General features: G+C 42.0%; 1 protein-coding gene across 1 annotated transcript in view; it reads right to left on the bottom strand.

Moving 5' to 3' along the window:
- LOC147029798 (thrombospondin type-1 domain-containing protein 7A-like) overlaps positions 1-26,921 on the bottom strand; it is an 879,531-nt gene that overhangs the window by 255,927 nt on the left and 596,683 nt on the right. Inside the window, exon 8 of the mRNA XM_085872138.1 lies at positions 20,723-20,881. Coding sequence (XP_085728264.1) covers positions 20,723-20,881 — 159 coding nt within the window. The remainder of the gene's footprint in view (positions 1-20,722; positions 20,882-26,921) is intronic.

The following is a 26,921-nucleotide window of genomic DNA, read 5'->3' as shown; positions in this document are numbered from 1 at the left end:
CCAGACATAACAGTACATGCACACACATATGCACATACAAATCCATTCCATCCATCCATTGGGACCATACTCTGTGCAGAGCATTGGTGCTGGTTAAGCAGTCTCCTTGACTATTGGGCACAATCCTGGACAGGTCTCCACTCCGATACAGGATACCAGCAAGCTGGCACTCATTTTGCCAACCTCGGAAGGATGACAGGCAGAGTCAACTCCACCTGGTATTAATTGAACAGCGAAAGGGGATTTGAACTCAGGATCCTGGGATCCCAAGCCCACCACCCCAACCATTCCAAGCCCACCACCTTAACCATAAAGCCAATACCAGGCATAATATATACTGACATATACACATCCTGCAAAAAACACACACACATACACACACATTATGTTCTGGTAAGTCCTTACAAAAGTTATTTCATTTGAAGTTATCACCTTAACTTATAAGCAATTTACTGATTTCCCAACTGCCCGGATCATCAGCTGGGCACCGTTTTTCATCGAGGTTTCGATCCTTTCAGCCCAGAACCTCTCCAAACGGTGGATCCACAACCTCAGTTGCAGGTCAACATCAGTAAATTACTCATCATCAATGGACCCACAACTTCAAAGTGGGGTCCAGACAGTCGGTCAACACAGCAATGCAATATCCTTATTCAAACTTACATAATTACTACTTTTATTAAAAGTATTACTTCATATGAATAACTTTAATCATACAGCACTTTATTTGATAATATATTCAGTGCTAAACACTTTATCTTGAAGACATGTCCATTACACAGCACCTCCATCTAACCATAGACTCAAACGTTAATTCAAATATTCAAACTGTCATTAATAACCGATTTTAACATGCTGCACTGCATAACCTAGCAACTACCAACAAATTATTTTAATGCTTATCTATAATATGTTTTATAAATAATATTTCCTTATTTATCAAAATACCTTCTTTATTGAATACATATATATGTTTATCCAATAATATTAATTAAAGAATATACCTCACCAAAATAATTAATTCATTATTATTATATCAAATGCAAGAGGAACTTGTTGACATGAAAACCGACCAAACTTTAATAAATAGTGATGATGGAGTCGAAAGACATTCTCACAAGACCTGATGAAACAATTGGCCAAATATCCTCTGTTTAACATGATGGAAAAAACCTTCTCAGCACATTCCACAAAATCACCAAGTGAGAAACCTCTATAGATTTTGTATTGGATTGCTGTTGGATAGCCCCTCATGCTCAAAGGCTTTGAAAATGTGCATTGGTGTCTCTAATTACAGCATGTGAGTTTGAGAAAGAAAAATTATCCACAGAAGCAGAAAAAAACGGTTGGAAGAAATAATGGCTTGAAAGCAGAAGTTAAAGAGGCCATAACATCCAAGTAGTTCAGGGTTTTTACTTGTAAGAGGCGAAAGATTTTGTGAACATGTAAATGTCTCTCCTGAAATGTTCCATTAACTTTTGGAAAAAGTGAAATGTTGCATCCCGAAGTGTGATACACACTTGAGAGATTGAATTCTACCTGCAGCATAGCTTGAAACAACTCTTCCGTTTTTGGCAGATGTACTGCTCTGCTCCACTCATTCTTGGGCATGACTGATTAAATATTAAACTCGATCAAACGATCTCAGTTAAAACTGTGTTGAAACTGACAGTTTTTATCTTTCATCTAGAACTACGACCACATTTTTAATAGCCCCATTTAGTCCCACCTTCTTATTGGGTAGGTCAGGAAAGTTTTTTCACCCAAATCTTTCAAGAGCTGGATGGTCAAGCCTGACATCTGATTGAAGGTGATTTGGTCAGGAATTTGTCATTTCTTCGGGTGTGTTGGCAATAACTCACCTACTGATTGCAAAAGACATTGTGGGATCTTTAAGGTTAACCGACGAATGCAAAAAGATGGCTACTTGACTCAACGGCTGCCAAGGTATGGTGTACTCTGGAATGCGACGCTCCGCCTGCCAAGCACCAATCGGATAATTTATATTTCGATTGGGAATCAAACTCGTTGAAGAGAGTTCAAAGGGATTGCATAAGAAAACCTCCATACCTATCTGTTAGAGAGTTTTTAATCCTTCATACCTGTCAATTATAACTGATGTTATTAATTAGTAAGTTACCTTAGTTTTTAAGATATACACATCCAACTGCAGAGACCGTCTAATTATTTGTGCTATCATAAAGCTGCCAAAATGTTTGGAGCTTGTGGCATCACTTTTTCTTGTTATGTGTGAGGTTGCTTTATTGATTTTGAGGGTTACTAACAGGTCACGTGTTTCATCCCCAGCAACAACCGGTTCCGGTTTTGAGCGGCAAGAGGTCTCCTTCGGGGCTCCCTGCTGACGTCCTCAAAGTTAAGTTCCGGTTGTTATTTGTCCCGTTTTAACTGTTTAATTTTCTCACCTACATGTTAATGTGTGTTCCTAGTTCGGTTTTGTTTCAAAAATCGTGCTATTTTGTGAGTATTTATGTCGACGTTCTTACCTGGTGTTTGAGGCCTAGTCCTAGGCTTGAGGCCTACCGGTTCCACTCGGTGTTCGATCGTTTTTTTTTGTTTGTTTGTTTGTTTGTTTGTTTTTTCTCCCCATTGCCTTCAATTTCTATCCTCCCCATTACCTTCAATTTTCATCCTCCCCACTTTCCAAGCATCCCCCATTCTCCCAACTAATCTTTCTCATCTCAAAAAAAAAAATATATATATATATATATATATATATATATATATATATATATATATATATATATATATATACATACCCAACAACAACAACAACAACACGCTCACCTTCTCCCGATTCTGCTTCTTCTTCTTCTTCCTCTTAACTTACTCCTCGTCTTCCTCGATTTCTTTTTTTTTTTACACTTCCATGACCTAATCTGTTGAACTCTCTCATACATTAATATTAACAACAAAAACGATCTTATAATGCTTCATCTTCCTCTCTCACACACGTGGTACTCTTTACTGTTTCACAATGCACTACTCTTCTGCTATTTTAACAGACTGCTCTCATTTCGACCTCTCCTTCATTCCTTGCCTAAAAAATCCAACTATTACAGCGCTTCTTCTCTCCATGCTCTGAATTCGCCTTCATTGCATCCATCAAGAATTGTGTTAAATCGCATCTCTGACCTAAAACTTTTAAAAACCACAGTTTGCCATGGATGCTCGCTTTCCATCAACCATTCTTTTTTTCCAACTTCAGTGCCAACTCACCCCCCTCACTCCTCACTCTCATTCTCAAAGCAACCATCCCACTCTTCTCGCTCCAAGCCTCCCTCTCTCCTCTTTCAAAAATTCCCCCCTCACCTTTCTCCCACCTTTCATCCCCCTCACTCTTCCTTCTCTAAGTTGCCCCCCTCTCATCCACCAACCTGCCTCCCTCCAATGCCCTCTCACCTCCATCTCTTCACTCCACCTCCTCAAATCCTCAACTGCCATCTTCCTTGTCTCTTGTCCCCCCTCTCCCCCAGCACCACAGAGCCTTTTCTCCTCCTCATTCGGCCCCCTCCCCTCGCTATTCTGCAATACCCCACACACCTTCAGCAACCCTCCTTACCTCCCCCCCTCGTCCCTCGTCCTACCCTCCCCCACCCCCTCCACCTCCTGCACCCAAAGCCTCCTCCCCTACCTCTTCATTAAAAGTGTGGACCTCAAATATCCGGGGCCTTCGCTCAAACCTTTCAGATCTTTCCATGCAGGTTGCCACTGACAAACCAGACATTATCTGCCTAACAGAAACTTTCCTCTCCCAAGACGTGTCTGACTCCCAAGTATCTCTCCCCGGTTACTCCCTCTTACGGTATGACAGACCTGAGCCTCGTCCTGGTGGAGGTGTTGCTCTCTTCATCAAAGACTCTATTCCTCACTCTCCCTGCACTGCTCTCACTCCCCCACACCCCCAGGAATACCTCTGGCTTCGGCTTCCCCTCCACTCCCACCTCATGTTTATATGTGTACTGTACCGTCCACCGAACAGTGATGACTCCATCTACACCTCACTCTCCGAAAACATGGACCATCTTCTATCTTCTCATCCAAACTCTCTCTTCCTCTTATGTGGTGACTTCAATTGTCATCACGCCAGTTGGCTAGGTGTGGGTACCTCTCTCACCTGCCATGGGACATCAGCAAAAGCTTTCTGTGACTCATTGGGACTGACTCAATCGGTCAACTTCCCGACCCGGATCTCAACCAATGGTACTCCATCTCTTCTGGATCTGATTTTGACAAATTTCCCTGACAATATCTGCTGCTCTTCCTTCGCTCCAATTGGTTCTTCTGACCACGTCCTTGTTAAAGTGGACATCTCTCTGGCTGTTATCAGAGAACCACCTCACCGCCGTCGAGTCTGGCATTTCACTCAAGCCGACTGGCAGGGTCTCCGAGCAGCCATCAAACTTACAGACTGGTCTCCTATCACTACTTTCTCAAACATCAACTCATCCTGGGAATTCTTTCAAAGAAACTTGCTCTCCCTCATGCACAGATTTATCCCCTCTCGTGTTCAGTTGTCTTACCCTTCCTCCCGCCCTTGGTTTACTGAAGCTTGTGGTGAGGCAGTTGTCCTGATACAACTTGCCTTTGCCTCATGGAAAGCAAACCCAACTGAGGGCAATCTCAGTTCTTTCCACAAAGCTCGGAACAAGTGTGTATCTACCCTCAGGAGAGCCAGAAAACAACATCTTTCTCATCTCAAGTCTGAACTCTCAAACCTCTCTCCCTCCTCAAAATCCTGGTGGCGTTTAATCAAATCTGTTTCTGGTGTATGTTCCCCCTCCATCCCCTCCCTTACCTCAAATGGCCGCACTGCTGATTCCACACGTGATAAAGCTGAATGTCTAAACTCGGTGTTTGCAGCTAAATCTTGTGTCCCAAACCCATCACTATCTCTACCCACTTTACCCAGTCGCACCAAACTGTCCCTGGACTCTGTATCCTTTTCTCCTGACAAGGTGGAGAGCTTGCTTTCAAACCTCGAGTCAGATTCTGCAACCGGTCCAGACGGCATCAGCCCACGTGTCCTCAAAGCCTGCTCTTCTGCTCTTGCTCACCCTCTCTCTGTTCTATTCACCCTCTCATTTTCCCAAGGTCATCTGCCATCTGCTTGGAAATCTGCTAACATCACTGCCCTGCATAAAAAAGGTGCAAAAACAGATCCCTGTAACTACAGACCAATCAGCCTTCTCCCAATCATCAGCAAGGTTATGGAATCCATCATCGCTTCAGACATGAAATCCTTCCTCTTCTCCAATGGCTTGATTTCCAATCATCAATTTGGTTTCAGACCAGGTCACTCTACCCTGGATATGCTGCTACTGCTCTCCCATCAATGGATGGAGGTCCTCAATGCCAGACAGGAAATCCGAGCCGTATCCCTGGACATATCACGTGCTTTTGACACAGTCTGGCACCCTGCCCTACTCACCAAACTCTCTTCCTATGGTATTCAAGGCCATCTCCACTCATGGCTCGCAGACTTCCTCTCCTGTCGCAGTCAACGTGTGGCCCTAAATGGAGTTCTTTCATCCCCTCTTCCTGTGCAAGCTGGAGTTCCTCAAGGTAGCGTTCTGGGCCCTGTTCTTTTTCTGGTTTTCATCAATGATCTCTCGGACTCTCTGGAAAATCCTCTATTTCTCTTTGCCGATGACCCCACCCTCTGCCGTACCATCTGTCATCCCTCAGACCGGCAAGCAGCAGCTTCTTCGCTCACTGCAGATCTGGATAAAATCACAAACTGGTCCAACACGTGGAACATGTCTTTCAATCCAGACAAATCTCACACTCTCACTATGTCTCTTCGAAAGGACCGTTTACAAAACCCCCCCATCCACTTTCTCAACAATCCTCTGGAAGAAGTCTTTTCTTTCAAGCTTCTGGGTCTCACTATCTGCCATGACCTTTCCTGGGAAAGTCACATTTCCAACCTTGCCTCAAAAGCCAGTCGCCGACTGGGAATCCTCCGTCGTGCAAAGTCCTTCCTCGGCCCTCTTGAGCTCCTGACCACTTTCAAAGCTTTTGTCCGTAGCCTGATGGAGTACTGCTCTCCCCTCTGGGCTGGTGCTCCTGCCTCCCACCTTTCTCGACTTCACGCTGTCGAAACCAGGGCATTTAAGATCATTGGCATCTCCCGCAATGAAGCTGAGTCTTTGGGCCTCTCACTCAATCACCGCAGGTTAGTCGGTGGTCTTTCTGTCTTCTACCGACTCCTCTCCAGCCTTGCCCCCCCTGCTCTCTCTGCGATTTGTCCCCACCACATTTCCACAGGGCGCTCAAGGTCCGCCAACAACCCCCTTCTGGTAAAACTACCAAAATCACGAATCACTGCTCATCTTCACTCTTTCATTCCTCTTTTTTCCCGCCTTTGGAATAAACTTCCTCACTCTATTCTTTCCCATTCTTCCCTCCAGGCTTTCAAAACAGCTGTTCACCACCACCTCTTATCTTCCCCCATCCAAATCCTCGATCTTTTCTACCCCCGATAATCCACCCAAGCCCACTTCCTTCAATTCTCCTGCTTTCCTTCCTGAAAGTCCCTGTAATGTCCATCTTCTCCTCGCCATGTTCCCCGTCCCATCCCCATCCCTCTCCCTTCCACAGTTCACCTGTGTCTGTTCCCCAATGTTTTGTCCCTTCCACTCCCGCCCCTCTTGTCTCATGCCTCCTTGCTGTGAGTTGTGTGTTCGCTCTCATACGAGCCTCGACCAAGGTATACAAAAAAAAATAAAATAAAATAAAAAAAAAACCGTCTCTCACCTATCCTTTCTCTCCTTCAGATACATCAAGCTTAAGTGTGTATTTATGTCACTCTCGTGGCACATAAAGTTAAATATTTGCTTGTTTACTCGTGCAATCCCAAGTGTGAATAAAACGAATAAATCATGGTAATTAGAATGAATAAATGTGTGATTTCTCGTTATTATATCAACACAAAATTTTAACTAAAATAATTTCGTATCATTTTTCCAATTTTATTTGTAGACCTCCTATGACTTACTCGATGATGCCCCCGGGTTCAGCGGACCCCCGGTTGTAAAATGTTGACGTACTCCATTGGCTGCTGAGATACAGTGTCAGAACATGTGACTCTTCATCCGCAAAAAAAAAAAATAAATGGATGGATTGACTCTCCATCCACAAAAATGTATTGCCACCTCATCCCCACATATTATCGGTTTAATAGAAACTTTTCTCTTCAAAAATATAATGGACTAATTTGCCTCTCTGTACTGTTTGACAGATCCATAGTTCATGTTGGCAGCATTGTTGCGGGCTGTGTCTGATGCCCCCTTTCCCATAGTCCCTGCCCTTCCCTGAACACACCTCTCCCAACCTCATCCTAATGGAAAAATCTCTGGATCCATTCCCCTTTCTGTGGCAATGTTTTAATTTTATGCATCATCTACCACCCTCCCAATATTGATGACTGGTTGAGTGAGCTCTCTGATGCAACTTCGACTTTAATCTATCATATACACCCACCCCAACTTTCTCTTTCTAATCTTCAGTGACTTCAATTGCTACCATTGCAGATGGTTTGGTGGTAGTCCTGACACCAATGTCCATGGTATTGCAGCCAAGGTCGCCATCTGCATATAAATCTCAAGATGAGTTCGTATTTTTGTGATACATGACTTTTGTAATACATCTGATGTCTTCATCCTTCATAAATGTGATTCCTTTACATTGGTCCAAGGTGACAAAAATAACAAAGTAACAAGTCTAGACTGTTGGGGTGATCATTCATAACTTCTCAATCCATCCCAGCGAGTATACACAGCACTTTAAGGTCTGCAGAGCAGAAATCGTTTCATACCCTCCTTGCACTAAGCTTACTGAATTTCAAGTAAGGGTGAAGGATTATTTCAACACTTCCAACACTGTGCGTCATCTGCTTCTTATGCACTTTCACATCGAGCAATCCAAGCATTCTCCAAAATTGATCAACACATTTAGTATTTGCTTGAATGACATCAGTTATTTGCATTTGATAATGCTCAAGATTGTTTACCAATGTATGGTCATATTTACACTCAATGACACATTTAAACATGCAACTGTGTGAACATGCACCAGCAGATTGTACAGACCGTCTTCTCGAAATTCCAACAGCTTTGATGATGTTCTTCACGAGGAAACCAGCGATACCCCGCTGTTCCACATACTACGTTGGACTATGTCAGACTCCATCTTGGTTTTACCCAGAATGTTTTTGTCATTGTTGACATTCCTTGCTGAATAACTTTCTCATGGTAGACAATATAGTTGCAAAAACGTTCCACAATGAACTATTATTGTAACATGTTATGTGTAAAATAAAAAGTCGACATAAATTTTGAACTGCCCTCACACATAATTGTTGTACGTTATTAACCTTGCCAGAGGAAAGGGTTCTGAATTTGGGTCCGTTTGTCTGTCTGTTTGTCTGTCTATCTATTTGTTTGTTTGTCCGCAAAGAACTTTAGTGTTTTGCTCTGCAAACGCTTGCCGGATTGAGACAAAATTTTCAACATAGGAGCGACGACTCATGTAGAAAATTTTAATGATAATTATGACGTCAGAGGTCACGTGGTGTGGCAGCCATGTTAGAAAAAAGGAAAAACTTTGGACCTCTGTTTCTCTGAAACCACACCAAGGAAAACTTTTGCAACTTGCCACATGGCAAGTACTCCTCCTGGGGAATAAGTGTGATTTTTTTTTAATGTCAGAGGTGACTTTGTTGTGATGTCATAATTGCATACATAGAATGCTACATCTGGTCAGTATGAAAATTTGTGAGGGTCAACTCAGGATAAATTGGTTCACACAAAAATAAAATTGATAACATCATCAGTTACGTGGTTCGGCAGCCATATTATTATTATTATTTTTTAAACCTTCAAAGATATTATTCTCTGAAAAGGCTGAACAGATTGAGGTGATACTTTACATGTATAACCACCTATCTGTGAGGAGCAAAATTGTCACACATATGACGTCATATATCACTTGAGTTGGGAGCCATATTGGATTTATCCTAAAACCTATTAAAGCAAAACTTCTTCTCCAAAATGACTGCACAGATCGAGGGGAAACTTCACTTCCGTGTTTCCCAAGCCTTTGGGAAATGAGGGTATTCATGAATAATTGATAGGTCACATGGTCTGCCAGCCATATTGGATTGAGCAAAAATTTTGAAAAAAAAAAAAACTTCTCTCTCTTGAACCGCTTCATCGTTCGATGTGAAACTTCACAATTATGATCTAGTAGTGATGGGGAATATATGTTTTAAACTTGACTTCCGGTTCCGGGTTTGGAACGTCAACAGGTCTCCTTCGGGGCTCTCTGCTGACGATCTCAAAGTTAAGTTTCCGGTCATTATCTGTCCCATTTTAACTGTTTATTCTCTCACTTACATGTTACTGTGTGTTCCTAGTTCGGTTTTGTTTCAAAAATCGTGCTATTTTGTGAGATTTTGTCATACCGGACGCTTGAGGCCTACCATTGAGGCTTGAGGCCTCCCGGTACGATCGTGTTTTGTTTTTTCTCCCCATTACCTTCAATTTCTATCTTCCCCACTTTCCTAACGCCCCCATCCCTCACAATTAATCACTCTATTTTTTATCTGAAATCAAAAACAAACGCAAACAAAAAAAACGTTACCTTTCTCCTTCCTCACTCACGACTCTCGATTCTTCTTCTTCTTCTTCTTCTTCTTCTTCTTCTTCTTCTTCTTCTTCTTCTTCTTCTTCTTCTTCTTCTCCTCCTCTACTTCTTCTTCCTCGATTTTTTCTACAACACTTCCATGACCTAATCTGTTGAAAACTCTCTCAAACATTAATAATAATAATAATAATAATAATAATAATAATAATAACAATAATAAAAACGATCTCATATCATGCTTCATCTTCCTCTTTCAGACGTGTGGTACTCTTTATTGTATCATAATGCACTGCTCTTCTGCTAGTTAAACAGACTGCTCTCAATTCGACCTTTCCTGCATACCTTGCCTAAAAAATCCAACTGTTACAGCGTTTCTTCTCTCTATTCTCTGGATTCACCTTTATTGCATCCAACAAGAATTGTGTTAAATCACATCTCTGAACTAAAATGTTTAAAAACCCCAGTTTGCTATGAATGTTCGCTTTCCATCAACCATTTTTTTTTCCAACTTCAGTGCCAACTCACCCCCCTCACCCCTCACTCTCAAAGCAACCATCCCACTCTTCTCCCTCCAAGCCTCCCTCTCACCTCTCTCAAAAACTCCCCCCTCACCGTTTCTCCCACCATTCATCCCCTCACTCATCCTTCTCAAAGTTGCCCCCCCCTGCTCTCATCCACAATGCTGCAGCTCTTCACTCCACCTCCTCCAATCCTCAACTGCATTCTTCCCGCTCTCGTCCCCTCCCCCTCCCCCAGTAGCACAGAGCCGTTTCTCCTCCTCCTCCGGCCCCCTCTCCTAGCTATTCTGCAATCCCCGACACTCTTTCAACAACCCTCCTTACCTACCCCACTCGTCCCTTGTCCTATCCTCCCCCTCCCCCACCCCAGCACCCAAAGCCTCCTCCCTCCCTCTTCATTAAAAGTGTGGACCTCAAATATCCGAGGCCTTCACTCAAACCTTTCAGATTTTCCATACAGGTTGCCACTGACAAACCAGACATAATCTGCCCAACAGAAACTTTCCTTCCCCAAGACGTGTCTAACTCCCAAGTCTCTCTCCCTGGTTACTCCGTCCTCCGGTAATACAGACCTGAGCCGCGTCTTGGTGGAGGAGTTGCTCTCTTCATCAAAGACTCTATTCCTCACTCTCCATACACTGCCCTCACTCCCCCACACCCCCAGGAATACCTCTGGCTCCGGCTTCCCCTCCAATCCAACCTCATGTTGAAATGTGTACTGCAACGTCCACCTAACAGTGATGACTCCATTGACACCTCACTATCCGAAAACATGGACCAACTTCTATCTTCTCATCAAAATTCTCTCTTCCTCATTTGTGGCGACTTCAATTGTCATCACGCCAGTTGGCTCGGTGTGGGTACCTCTCTCACCTGTCATGGCACCTCAGCAAAAGCTTTCTGCGACTCATTGGGACTGACTCAATCGGTCAACTTCCCGACCAGGATCTCAACCAATGGTACTCCATCTCTTCTGGATCTGATTTTGACAAACTTCCCTGACAATATCTGCTGCTTTTCCTCCGCTCCAATCGGTTCTTCTGACCACGTCCTTGTCAAAGTGGACATCTCTCTGGCTATCATCAGAGAACCACCTCACTGCCGTCAAGTCTGGCATTTCACTCACGCCGACTGACGGGGTCTCCAAGCAGCCCTCAAACTTATAGACTGGTCTCCCATCGCTACTTTCTCCAAAATCAACTCATCCTGGGAATTATTTCAAAGAAACTTGCTCTCTCTCATGCACAGATGTATCCCCTCTTGTCTTCAGTTGTCCTACCCTTCCTCTCGCCCTTGGTTCAGTGAAGCTTGTGGTGAGGCAGTTGTCCTGAAACAACTTGCCTATGCCTCATGAAAAGCAAACCCAACTGAGGGCAATCTCAGTTCCTTCCATAAAGCTCGGAACAAGTGTGTATCTACCCTCAGGAGAGCCAGAATACATCATTCTAAGCTCAGGTCTGAACTTTCAAACCTCTCTCCCTCCTCAAAATCCTGGTGGCATCTAATAAAATCTGTTTCTGGTGAATGTTCCCCCTCCATCCCCTCCCTCACCTCAAATAGCCACACTGCTGATACCGCACGTGAAAAAGCTGAATGCCTAAACTCGGTGTTTGCAGCTAAATCTTGTGTCCAAAACCCATCACTTTCTCTACCCACCTTACCCAGTCGCACCCAACTGTCCATGGACTCTGTGTCCGTTTCTCCTGACAAGGTGGAGAGCTTGCTGTCAAACCTCGACTCAGATTCTGCAACCGGTCCAGACGGCATCAGCCCACGTGTCCTCAAAACCTGCTCTTCTGCTCTTGCTCACCCTCTCTCTGTTCTATTCGCCCTCTCATTTGCTCAAGATCATCTGCCATCTCCTTGGAAATCAGCAAACATCACTGCCCTGCACAAAAAGGTGCAAAAACAGACCCCTGCAACTTGAGACCAATCAGCCTTCTCACAATCATCAGCAAGGTTATGGAATCCATCATCGCTTCAGACATCAAATCCTTCCTCTTCTCCAATGGCTTGATTTCTGATCATCAATTTGGTTTCAGACCAGGTCACTCTACCCTGGATATGCTGCTTCTGCTCTCCCAACAATGGATGCAAGTCCTCAATGCCAGACAGGAAATCCGAGCCATATCCCTGGACATATCATGTGCTTTTGACACAGTCTGGCACCCTGCCCTGCTCACCAAACTCTCTTCCTGTGGCATCCAAGGCCATCTCCACTCATGGCTCGCAGACTTCCTCTCCTGTCGGAGTCACCGTGTGGCCCTAAATGGAGTTCTTTCATCCCCCCTTCCTGTCCAGGCTGGAGTTCCTCAAGGTAGCGTTCTGGGCCCTGTTCTTTTTCTGGTTTTCATCAATGATCTCTCTGATTCTCTGGAAAATCCTCTATATCTCTTTGCTGATGACTCCACCCTCTGCCGTACCATCAGTCATCCCTCAGACCCACAAGCAGCAGTTTCTTCGCTCACTGCAGATCTGGATAAAATCACAAACTGGTCCAACACGTGGAACATGTCTTTCAATCTGGACAAATCTCACACTCTCACTATGTCTATTCGAAAGGACCGTTTAGAACCCCCCCCCCATCCACTTTCTCAACAATCCTCTGGAAGAAGTCCTTTTTTCAAGCTTGTGGGTCTCACTATCTGCTATGACCTTTCCTGGGAAAGCCACATTTCAAACCTCACCTCCAAAGCCAGGCGCTGACTGGGAATCCTCAGTCGTGCAAAGTCCTTCCTCGGCCCACCTGAGCTCCTGACCAGTTGCAAAGCTTTTGGCCGCAGCCTGATGGAGTACTGCTCTCCCCTCTGGGCTGGTGCTCCTGCCTCCCACCTTTCTCGGCTTCACGCTGTAGAAACCAAGGCATTTCGGATCATTGGCATCTCCCGCAATGAGGCTGAGTCTTTGGGCCTCTCACTCATTCACCGCAGGTTGGTCGGTGGTCTTCTGTCTTCTACCGTTTCCTCTCCAGCCTCGCCCCCCTGCTCTCTCTGTGATTTGTCCCCACCACATTTCCGGAGGGCGCTCAAGGTCCGTCAACAACCCCCTTCTGGTAAAACTACCAAAATCACGAATCACTGCTCACCTTCACTCTTTCATTCCTCTTTTTTTCCAGCCTTTGGAATAAACTCCCTCACTCTATTCATTCCCATTCTTCCCTCCAGGCCTTCAAAACAGCTGTTCACCACCACCTCTTATCATCCCCCATCCAAATCCTCGATCTTTTCTACCCCCGATAATCCACCCAAGCCCACCTCCTTCAAATTCCCTGCTTTCCTTCCTGAAAGTCCCTGTAATGTCCATCTTCTATTCCCCATGTTCCCCGTCCCATCCCTCTCCCTTCCACAGATCTCCTAATGTCTCTGTTCCCCACTGTTTTGTCCTTCCCACTCCCTCCCCTCTTGTCTCATGTCGCCCATGTTGTGCGTTGTGTGTTAGCTCTCACACAAGCCTCGACAAGGTTTACAAAAAAACAAACAAAAAAAATTAAAAACCTCATCTGACGCATGGTCTGGCAGCCAAAATTATTTACTTTTTTGATCTGAGTTCTTTTTGATTTTTTTTTTTTTATGAGGCTCACTTGGCTGTGCCTGGATGTGTTTGGGGGTAGAGTAGCAGCTGAAACCCAAATCCGAACCAGGTTCCTCCTGATGACTCCATCTTTGCATTTTGCTTGCTGGGGTTCTTTCTGATGACTCCAATGCAGGACTGTTTCAGTTCAATCCTCCATTTGATTTGAAATTAATTTATTTTAATCCCTTTCTCAATTCAATTGAATAATAATAAACATCATGGGTCAGGGTCAACTGTCGCCCGATCAAAGCAAGCTTGCATCAAAAGCATGATTTCTTCCTGCCCCCATCAACACTGCCAGCAATTATAAAGTGGCAGTTCTCATTATACCGATTATGAATTATGTAACACACCTGTAAGCAAATACCACACAAAATATACCACATAAAACTACACAAACACCACACAAATCAAGTCCTGGAGATGGTCTGCAATCTCTGATTGTTCGTTTTCTTGTTTTAAGCATATTGTGAGCTATTATATATTTTTATCACTCTATAATGGTGTGCCTTTACATACAGAAGTGAAGCTCATAGAAGAGCAAGGGATAACTAACAGTGGGAGAAACATCAAGGGGATGACCAAACTGGAAAAAAGGAGATAGGGGAGGTCAGGAAGCACTGAAAGTAGCAAGAAAGACGGTTGGGTTATGAAAGTTTAATACAGGTAATAAAGGTCATGGGTTAGAATTGGGGATGACAAGGGATGGTGGTGCACCATGCTTGAAGCCTTGGAAGGAAGAGTGATACAGAAGTTTCATAGTCAGGCGAAGCGAGGAATAAAAGAGCTGAGGTGTGCATTCATCCTGGATTTTGTAAGTTTAACCAATAGGGAGTTACTGGAGGAACACGTACATCCTGGAGTTGAGAGAGAGGCTCATAGGACTGAGAGAGCAAAAGTAGCAATATTGGAGAATAGATGGTAGAAAACAGAGACCATCGACCTGCCTGTGATGTGAGAGCAACAGACCATGTGCTTCACCCTCATCACAGGAGATTCCAATATTTTTGAGAGCTTTTTATTCCACAGAATCCAGGACAGACATGCGTATTTGATGCTAGAGCACCAGGAAATAGCAGAGAGGATACCCTATTGAGCATCAGACGAAGGCTTTGTATATTGTGAGTAGCTCTAATTTTTTTCAAGGAAAGATTTTCATCAATGAAGGATGCCCAGACTGCAGTTGCCTTTGGAGGTCAGCTTTGCTATGTAGTCAGCCCAGGAAATATCATGGCTGATGGTGAGGCCGAGAAGTTCAAGAGACCGAACCTCTTCCAGTGGGCGAACAAGGAAATAGACAGGTGTGTTTGTTTGACAATCTTTCCAGAGTGATCGGGTGAGACTGAGATTTTCCAGGATTGAAGGACATGTTCCATTTATCAGATCAGAGTCCAATCATTTCCAGATCAGCAGAGGGAGATGCAGCTGCTGGCTGCTCAGCAGAGGTATGGGGGTAGTGTATGACCAATTTCCAAAGTAGCGTCATCTGCAAAAAGGAAGAGAGGGGTTTCCAGAGCATGAGAGAGATCATTTATATTAATAAAGGCCCGGACACACCTTGACGTTTTAGTCAGCGATGGCAACGTATTAAAATGTATGTAAAACGCTGGCTTACGTTAAACTTTTGATGTTTTTTTTTTAAAGATTCGGACGTATTCATAGCGACTTGGTCTTATGTATAACGCATTGGTAACGGACACAGAACGTTTCGTTGTGTTATAGATAACTTATACCAACGAATGCTGAACCTGTTGTCGGCCAACACAACCGATGCCCAACGATAGTCTAACTCAGGCATAGCGCGTTGCACGCATCGCCGACGATGTCGTGACGTAACCTATTAAAAGGCTGACGCACAACGATTCGAATCATAACTGCCGTAGAAATGGAAGTGACAACATCGCGGTCACACCTTGGCGATCTTGCCAGCGTATGCCGACCTAAGAAAAATGTGTCTAAAACGTTGGGGCACGTCAAATACGGAATGAGTAAGTTTGGTATACGTGAGTAGAACGCTAAAGTACGCTATCATACATCGTAGTAAGTAGAGTACGTCAGGAAATTTTAAACATGTTCAAAATTTTTGGACGTACTCGGCGTATGACACACGTTCCGCATGGGATGGGGATAAGTTTTACACACGATATGTGGACGCTTACACAGGTCCACAAACGCTACTTATAAGCTACTCATAAGTCGAAACACGTCGCGGTAATGTCTTTTTTTACGCGAAACTTATTTCTAACTTATGTTTGACGTGCTTTGAACCAATTCTTTACGTAGTCCCAACACACATCGACGTATGTAGACGTATTCCAATAACGTCTTCCGGTCGACAAAAAAAAATAAATGAACGTGTTTCTAGCTTACAACTGCCATATAAAGACGTGTTCCCAGCGGTTTTGGGAATTGGTATATAAAAATGCTGCTCATAAAAGGGGAACCCAACAGTGTTTTCGAGTCCTTTTTGAGTCGATGTCCATGTCAGCAGTAACAGTATCAGTATCAGTATCAGTATTAGTATTAGTAGTAGTAGTAGTAGTTTGTTCATGTTGGCAGTAGTAGGTGAGTGTGAGGGGGAGGGTGTGGGTTATGATGGATCGTTCTTGCGTCCGCGTGTCCACGGGTAGGAGACATCTTTTCACCATTGTTCGAAGTTCTTCGCGGCTAATTTTTTATGGGGCTTTTTCAACAATGAGCTATAGCTTGTTTTTACGATTTAGGTCTATTCATAACAGGTTGGACAAATGCACAATGAACTAATAATGTGCATAGAGCGCTTTGATTACTTATAGATACGATATACCAACGAATAATTATCGTGAAGCCGGCGTTCACAAACTATGCCCAACGATAGCCTAACTTATCCATATCATGCGGCAGTTTATCTTTGCCGGTGACGTAGGGTTTGCTATTGATAGGCTGCCACTCAACGATTTAAATGGCTGCATCTCCACTATTGAAAGTAGACGCTTCCGCTCAACAATTGGATTTTTTTTACACTCAACGACTTTAAAACGGTACCACTCAGCTATTTTCATTGTTTACAATGAACGATTTAAATTGCTGTCACTCGCCTTTGTTTTTTGATGCTGGCGCTCGGAAATTATAATCGTTTCTATTGAACGTGCGAAATCGCTCAAACTCCACTATTGAAAGTAGACGCTTGCGCTCAACAATTGGATTTTTTTTACACTCAACGACTTTTAAATGGTACCACTCAACTATTTTCATTGTTTACAATGAACGATTTAAATTGCTGTCACTCGCCTTTGTTTTTTGACGCTTGGGTTTGGAAATTTGAAGCGTTTCTTCTGAACGTTTAAAACGCTCAAACTCGACTATTTTAAATAGACGCTGCCGATGGACAATTGGAATCATATCCAAGCTAGACATCGAAGTGTGAACATCCTCGTCATGCCGAAGAAAAGTTTGAAGAATGCTGCAAATAAGTGTCCTGGCCATGGCCGTGGACGCTGACGCAAGGACGATCCATTATACCGACGTCTTTCAGCCTATGAGTAACTTAAAAGTAACGTCTGTCGACGTGCGGCAACGATCGCGTAACGTGCCAACAACATGTTAATCATAAGTTAGAAATAAGTTTCGGGTATGCTAAACATTACCTCGGCGTGTCTCAACTTATGATTAACTTACAAGTAGCATGTGTTGACGTCTGTCAATGATCGCAGACCGTGCATACAACTTGTGGCCAGCGTAGCAGAACGTGTGAGTCATACGCCGGCATACGTCGTGAAATTTCAAGCATGAAAAAATTTGAGGACAACCAAAAAGTACAACGTTTAAAGCCAGCGTACAACGACGTATGGCAGTGTTTTTCAGCGTGCTCTCAATGTTATCAAAACTTACCCATAACGTATTCAACGTGTGCCAGCGTTTTAGAAAAAAATTCAAAAATCGGCATACGTTGGCTAAAACGTCAAGGTGTGACCGGGCCTTAAGGAACAAGACTGGGCCCAAAACAGTATCTTGGAGAACTTGCGACTTCACTGGGAGAGGGGAGGAGAGGGTTCCAGTGATAGCAACGCAGTGACTGCATGAGCGAAGGAAGTGAGAAATCCAAGAATGAAGGTGGCATTGTATATTGCAAGCAAAGAGGTTGGAAAGAAAAGCAGGATGCCAGATTGCGATGCCTGCTGAAGATGGCCTGAGAAATGGTCTTGGCTTCTTGTTTGAGATTGAGGGCCTCCAACCATTGCTGAGAGAAAGGAACAGAATAATGTCCAGAGTTGAGTGACCATGATGGAATCCAAACTGATGGTTGTTGATTGAGTTGATTGATAAGAGGAAAGATTTGACATCAGAAGCAATAATTGAATACATGAATTTGTTTTTAATTGGACGGAAGTTCACTGGCCTATAAAAATTGTTGGGGTTTGTGTTTGCACCCTTCTTGTGGACCGAAATGAGGTTTGCTGGCTTCCATGCAGACTGGAGGTAACCAAAGGAGAAGGATAACCTAATCGGGCACATAAAAGGGAAGCAAGAATGGCAGAGCAGGATTTGATAACAAGGGCACTAATGCCATCTGGGCCCGTCACTGAAACGGGGCAGTACTTCTCTCCTCTCTTCTTGGGTGAGAATGACGGAGTCCAGTAGACAGTGGTTACATTGGGGTAAGATGGGACAGAGCAGGATGGGTTAGGTGGACAAGATTTGGAGGCAAAGAAAGAGTTTCAACATTCTGTCTTATCTCGGGCAAAGTTTGAAATGCAGCTGTTTGAGGTGAGGGATGGGATGGAGGGGGAGCATACTTGGGAGAGAGAAATGACAAGGTGCCACCATGACATGGAGGAAGGAGACTGGTTGGAGTCTAGTTCAGTCGTTAGATTTTCAAGATTATGTTTTCTGGCTTGCTTCAGGATGGACATACTTGTTACAAGCCTTATGGAATAAAGGAAAGTTATCCTCAGTGGGGTTAGCTTCCCTAGCTTAGAAAGGAAGCTGCTTGAATGCAACTACCTCCGCACAGGATTCAATGTACCAGGGTCTCAAATATGGATAAGAAGGCCACAGACAGTATGGGATGAACCAGTACACGACAGAAAGTAAACTTTTGTCAAAGTATTCCCATGCAGGATCAATATCGGGTGCTGAGGAGATGGTGGCCCAATCCTTTTGTTCGAGTGCAGATTGAAGTCCATGTAAGCTGGCCTGAAAGAACAGCCACATCATGTGTCATTGAGGTTACTCCCTTGCATTAGCCAGATAGATATGGTCCTTGACAAGAAAGTGATTAGAAGAGTGAATGGGGAGAGAAGAGGAACAAGCAATATTCGACGGAGAGTTAGTCATTACTCGGTCCAGCATGGAGGACATACCAGGAGTAGTAATCTGGTTTGGGAAGTTTACAGATTGATCAAACAAACAGAGTAAGCCTTGAATGACAATGGCGAACCACAATACTTACTATCAATATTTGACGATATACAATGGTACAGTTAATTTTCATAGGATAAAGGGTTCTCCTCATATTTGCCTTTTCTGCCTGTTTTCAAAACTGTTTCTAATACTCATCCAAAATTTATCTTTTGGGGCATCCATCTTAGCTATCATCCTTACCTCTGGCTATTTTATTATAAGCCTTGTGTTCTGTTCTTTGGAAAAAATAAACCATAAATAAAGCCATTCTGATAATAATGATAACAACTAAAAAAAGACATAAAATGTCATACATCGTCCCTGTTGTTTTAGTAATTTTGTTGAACGGAGTTAAAGGGCAAGCTCATATTTATGGTTACACATGCCACAAAATGGCCACCAGTCTATCAGTCCGCTATCCTTGATCAGATTGCAAAATAAATTGAGGGGCACGTGTATGCCATCATGTACTGTGCTTCATGTACATCAAACAAAATGATGTGCATATGTACACCATCATGTGTTGGCTTTGTGCCAGGTATGAATGAAATCGCTCTATATGTGTCTGAGATATGGGCGTGGACACACGCATGCACGGACACAAAAATCGAGACTAAATCCATTAGCCCCCGTTTCGGACTCAGTCCAACGGGGGCTAATAATATATTTATTACATCTTAAAGAATCATTGTGTCTTCTCACATTTTGTCATAAAACAAAGGTTATTGAAGAGAAGCTGGCTCTGAAATGCAGCATTTAAAAACAAAGGAGAAAAAGCCAATATAAATTCAAATAATGAACTCAATAAAATTATGTTGATAAAAAATATTTTATAGTGCATCTTTGGACACTTGTGTTGTAAAGTATTTCATTGCATGTATGGAGTTTCATTGCATGACCATAAGGATTAATAGGACATTAAATGATATATCCCATCTAACCTGAGACATGTTAGGAAATGGATAATTCTTTTGGGATCTCATTTACTGGTAATCTTTTATCCACCACAATACAATACGAGCATTTACGGTCTGCACACATAATGTAAGCCTTTTAAATCAGAGTTGCTGGGCAATTCCATCAAAAAGGTGTTTTCAAAAAGGTGTACTCTATTATCAGACATCATCCATCAATTGTAAGGCGTTTAATTCCAATGGTTTGATTTCCCAGAAAGTGAGATATGACTAAAAACTGCCACCCTCATGCTTTCCAGGTATGGTGCCTGTGAAGTATTTTTGGGAAAATGCAATTGCTGATAAACTATACTTCAAAAAAAAAAAGAAAACTGCAGTTACAGTTAAGCAGTCGTAGTAAATTTTCTAGCCTATCAATATTATATGAGGCATTGTGACTCATATGTGCTATTAAATCATTAACAATGAAGGTATGTAAATTGGTGTTTTATGAAATCATTCTTTTGTTTGAATCTCTTTCAATGTGAATCTTTTAAATGTCTCCTAAAATCCCATGTTTTTAACAGCTCATTTTTCCTTCCTTTTCCTTGTTTGTAGCACTTTGAGATTATAATCCCAAATGAAAAGCACCAAATAAGGAGTTCATCAATTGATAGTGTGATGTTGCACCTGGTTGTGTGAGTATGGTAGTAGGACATGACTGAGGGACACAGAAGCTCCATGTAGACCATTCAGACACGAGGCAGTCTGCTGGGCAAGGGATGGAGCACAGTTCTTCTTCTGTTGGTTTCTGCGCTTTGCAAAGTGAGTCATCCACAGGGCGTTGATCTGCGCAAGAAACAACACGGAGGAAGATGTACTCAGATTAATAATCTGCATGGTGAACCTTGCCTTCACTGGCAATACAATAGCAATATAACTGAAATCATGAGTCAAAGCTTTTCTTGGCTGTTGTCAAATTTTATAAATATTTAAATGAAATTTCCATTTCTAAGGCACAAACAGGTGTCTGCAATTGTTGATAAGACAGTACAAATGAAATGGCACATTCATTATTTGATGATGATTTGTTCATAAAACTTGATAATATGAAAGCCAATCTCATGTAAAATACAGCTCCTTGATAAGCATTCATGCCAATGCAAAGAGACAATCCCTGCACTCTGGAGGATTTTTTTTCTTTTTGCATATTTTCTATCTCAAGAGGTTTTTATGTCTCCGGTGACAACGTTGTCAGTGGCATTATGTTCTTTGGGTTGTCCATCCGTCCGTATGTACGTACGCCCATCCATGCGAATTTTCTCTGTTTTCTCTGCAACCGCTCATCCAATTGACACGAAATTTTCATCATTGATGCAACTACTCATGCATAATTTTTTGATGATAATTATGACGTCATCGGTCACGTGGGGTGGCAGCCATGTTGGAAAAACGGGAAAACTTTTGACCTCTGTATCCCCTAAACCACAGCATGGAAAAAATTGAAATGGCATCTAGCAACTACTCAACATGGGGGAGAGGAGTGATTTGATGATAACGTCATAAGTGAAGTGGTATCACAGTGAATATGACACAAAGAAAGCTGCATCCCATCAGCATGAAAATGGTTCATCCAGGGAAAGATGTGAACACAAAATAAATTATGATAACGTCATCTGTCACGTGGTTTGGCAGCCATATATATATATATATATATATATATATATATATATATATATATATATATATATATATATATATATATATATATATATATATATATATATTTTTTTTTTAAGGAAAAACTATTCTTCTCCAGAACCGTTTTACAGATCGAAGTGAAACTGCACCCAAATGATTGATTCACCATGCTGAATAAAGTTTGACAACTACGACGTCATAGGTCACAAGGTCTGGTCGCCATCTTGGATTTATCCGAAAACCTTCGAAAATGGTCTCCAGAATGGCTGGACAGATTGAGGGGAAACTTTATAAACACTAGCATAACCCGCGCTCTGCGCGACATGTTGGGGTGGGTGTGTTTGAGAAAGGAACTGATGCAGAGTATCAGTAGTAATTTTACTTTAATGCAGTAAGTGGAATACGATTTCACTGTTTCAGAACCATTTTATTTACTTTTTTTTGTACCATGCACCTCATATGGTCTTTGAGATAATGTAAGCCAAATATCACGTTACTTGAGCGCAGAACAAAGTCGAAGATAGCGCGACACGAAACCACAAACTCGGAAATAACATATAAGATGTTCACCATGAGTTGGGGATACTGGGGTGATAAAAAATAATTGATGCCAGGTGGTTCGGTAGCCATATTGGATTGAAGAAAATTGTTAAATAACGTTTTCTCTGGAACTGCTTATCCGATCAAAGCAAAATTTCCAAAGTATCATCAAACAATATAACTGCATACAGTGTGGAAATGATGTCATACGTCACGTGGTGTGGCAGCCATATTGGATAGAAAAATGAACCTTATCCAATCAAAAGGAAACTTCACACACATCATCTCCACCCAATCCTGAGCAGAGTCCAAATTTTCAATGCCATAGGTCATGTGGTTTGGCAGCTATGTTAGTTTGAAAACTGAAAATTAAAAAAACCTTTTTCTCCAAAACTGCTTAACAGATCAATATGAAACATGTAGCATTACATGGAGCAAGGGCAGTGGATCACAATTGCAAAGATTCGCATAGATCGCGAAAGCAGTATCCAAAACAGAATTTTAAAATATTTTCCTTGGAACCAATGTGGCTGCCACACCACATGGCTGATGATGTAATTTTAAAGTAAAATGTATGCAGCAAGTGCAGTGGATCATAACTGCAAAGTGTAGTATTGATCGGTTAAATGGTTTCAGAGAAATAATTGTTTAATTATTTCCTTAAAACCAACATGTCTGCCACATCATGTGACTGATGAGGTCATTGTTAAATAAAATATTTCCAGCAAAAGCAGTGGATCATCATTCCAAAGCCTCTCATCAAAAGGCTAAGCAGTTTCAGCGAATTATTTTTTCTTTAATTTGATCGACTCGGCATGGGGAATATGTGTTGAAAATTTCAACATCATCAGTCACATGGTCTCACGGCCATGTTGGACAAAAAACCTTATCCCATCAAAGTGAAACTCCAAAGACATGATCGGCCACCCATTCTGAATTTGATTTGATAAAGAGGACATCATGGGTCAGGCTCCCGATCAAAGCGGGGTTGTATCGAAGTGGGGCGGCATTGTTTTGTTTTTTACCATAGAAATTTCACGAAAGTTTGACCATAGATGCAACCAACTACTCATGTAGAATGTTTTGTGATAACTATGATGTCATCGTTCACGTGGTGGGGCAACCATTTTGGAAAAAAAGAAAAACTTTGGACTTTGTGTCTCCAAAACTGCTCCATGGGAAAAATTGAAACTTGGCACATGTGGAGTCCAACATGAGAGAAACAAGTGTGATTTTTTGGTGATGTTATACATGGCTTCGTTATGACCTCATAAATGCATATGTCAAATGCTTTATCTGATCAGTATGAAAATTGAGGTCATCTAGGGAAAATTGTAATTGGCAAAAAAAATTGATGACGTCATCGGTCAAGTGGTTTGGCAGCCATCTTGTTTTTAACATGAAACCTTCAAAAATCTTCTTCTCTGTAACGGCTGAACATATTGAGGCAAAACATTACAGGTATGATCGCCTATCTATGAGGAACAAAAGGTTCTCCACCTATGACGTCATAGGTGACATAGTTTGGCAGCGATGACTCTGAAGAATAAACGTCTTCAAACCTTCATCTTCAGAATGACTTGACAGATCGAGGGGAAACTTCACTTACATGTTCCCCAAGCCTTGGGGATACTGGGGTGTTCACAAATAATTAATAGATCACATTGTCTAGCAGCCATATTGGTTTGAACGAAATTCTATTTTAAAAATCTTTCTCTTTAACCACTTCATCAATCGATGTGAAATGTCAGTTTTGATCGAGTTCACAGTGGAATATATGATTTAAATTTCAACCTTATTGGATGCATGGTCTGAGGAGGAGGAGATTGGGACCATACTCTTTGCAGAGCATTGGTGCTGCTTCAGCAGTCTCCTTGGCTATTGGGCACAATCCAGGATGGGTCGCCACTCCGACACAGTATACCAGCAAGCTGGCACTCATTTTGCCGACCTTGGAAGGATGACAGGCCAAGTTAACCCCCAGCTGGTATTAATTCAACAGCTGAGCAGGATTTGAACTCAGGACCCAAGGATCCAAAGCTCACCACCCTAACCATTAAGCCAACACCAGGCCTGCATGGTCTGTCTGGCAGACAGAATTATTTAATATTTTAAATCTGGGTTCAGGGATTTAAATCAAACTTGGTACAATAATGTATAACGATGTAATCATGTGGGCGGAGGCACACCGGTGACGTTGTGACGTCGAAGGTTGTTCTAGTTATTTCTTCAATTATGTTTTGAATATTTGTCTTTATATACAGAATTGAAATGTGGCTACAGTTTTTCGATATTAACCGACAAATAACATCGACTGATTTGATGTTTATGAGACGAAACCCTTCACCTTTGCATGATGAGAGGCAGCAACAATACCAAGCTCATACAAAGGTAATTCCAAACACAAATGAAATGTTATTCGAAAAGTTCTACTTTCAGTAACAGTGCTTAAAAGTGAAGCCTGTGCAGCTGAGGCTTGCCATGCTTGTTTTGCGAGAAGCATTATCTTGGAAAAACATTCCTTGAGTAATCTAGGACACATCTCAGGTAGTCTGTGAGGTCCATGGGGCAGTTGGTACCAAAAGGGTGGCCAAGGTTCATTAGTTTCATTTGAAGGGTCCCTCTTTGAGGAACTCATTTTTGCCTGGGAGCAGTGTCACATGAATAGCATGGAAAATTTACATATACAAGACACAGCACCTCATGTGTTGATATAATTATGTAACTGGGTCCAAGGTTGAAGTGTCAAATGATTATTTACTGATGAGAAAAAATTGAATAACTAACTAACAAATATAAGTGGGAAATAATACATTAAGTCTTTAATCTATTGCATGTACAATAATGTATAATTCATCACAATGATAATTCCGTTCTGAGTTTTGCTTTCATTTTCAGGCGATACAAATCATCCAAAGTAACTTTGGACAAACAAGTAAAAAAGACATAAATGTCATAGCCCCCATTGCATTAGTAATTTTGTTGTGCAGGTATGGAGTTAAAGGGATAGCCCATATTTATGTACAACTAAAATGGCCACCAGTCTACCAGTCAGCCATCTTTGATCAGATCACAAAATAAAGTGAGGGCACATGTACAGTACTGTGCTTGTGCCAAGTTTGAACAAAATCAGACCATACATGTCTGAGAAATGGTTCGGGACACATTTAAGGAACAAAATGGCTACCAGTTAGCCATCTTGGATCTGATCTCGAAAAAAAACTGACATTCATATGTAAGCCATCACTCATTAACTGGGTGCTGAGTTTGAACAACATCGGTAAATGCATGTCCGAGAAATGGTTGAGAACGTGTTCAACATCGGGGTTTTTTTTTTTTTACAACTAAAATCGCCAGTTGGCCATATTGGATCTGATCTCGAAAAAGAAACGACATGCTTCTGGAAGGCATCGTTCTTCATCTGTGTCCCAAGTTTGAACAACATCGGTATATGCATGCCCGAGAAAGGGATGAGGACGTGTTCGACACCGGGGGGGGGGGGGGGTTTCAACTAAAATAGCCACCAGTCGACCATCTTTGATCTGATGTTGAAAAAAAAGAAGTGCATATGTATAGTATCATGTGTTGTCTTTGTGCCAAGTACGAATAAAATTGGTCCAGACATGTCTGAGATATGGTTGTGGATGCACACACAGGCACAAAAATCGAGACCAAATCCATAAGCCCCCGTTTCGGACCAAGTCCAACGGGGGCAAATAATGCATGTTACATATAAAACATATTATTGTTCTTCCTGATCATTTTTTTTTTTAAACTTAAATTTATCAAAAACATTATGGCAGTTTAGGCAGACTTGGAAATTAGGACAACTGCTATTTATCCGTCATCATGCAGACCATGTCTTTATTTGTTAATTTTATAATATTCTGGTGAAATATCGGTAATTAAGGTACTTTCTCATATTTTTTCTCTGAAAAGATAATATACATTTAATTTACTTAAGAATTCTAATTTATTTACCAATTAATTTTGAACTGGTTCGCAATATTTTTAAGTACTAGTTTTCTCAAACATTAATTATTTGTGTGGCTTATTTAAGAATAACATTTTACTTCCAGGAAGTTTGAAATATTGCAGCAAATTAATTACATGCATTGTCCGAGTACAGCTACGATGATAACAAATTAAATTTTTCTCAGTTTAAAATAAATAAATAAAAATCAGATCGTCATCAGTCATCACATGATGGAGCATTCAACTGACAATATATTCAATGGCACCTGAATGCATCATTCCTATCACTGATAATGATCCCCCACCAATCTTACATCACCCACGGATTTGGATTCCTGGAGTGTACTATTAAGGGCAGCGAGACTGAGACAGCATCAGCACCTTTTGAAAATTGTCAAGACTTTACAAGAGGGCGAACTTCCAACACTATCATCTAAGATGTCATAAACTGTTCACATTGAAATGGGATTTGTAGAAGCTGGAAACAAGAAAAGCGATGAAGAAACGGATGCCAAGATCACTGAGATAAATAACCCCATCATCTACTTCGACAGTACTTGAGATAGTGTGTATTTTCTGCCCACCAGGAAAATCGTCAAAGTATGTAAAAGGAACTGGGACCAGAGAGCGCTTGTTAAAATGTGTTGAACTCCAAGCAGCCGCTACAATAAGA

Source organism: Eptatretus burgeri, chromosome 3 (assembly GCF_056783735.1).
Source record: "Eptatretus burgeri isolate ZD-2024b chromosome 3, Ebu_testis_v1, whole genome shotgun sequence".
In the NCBI taxonomy this organism is placed as follows: Eukaryota; Metazoa; Chordata; class Myxini; order Myxiniformes; family Myxinidae; genus Eptatretus; species Eptatretus burgeri.
Note: the sequence above shows the minus strand (reverse complement) of the source record. Positions and strands in the feature narration are given on the sequence as shown.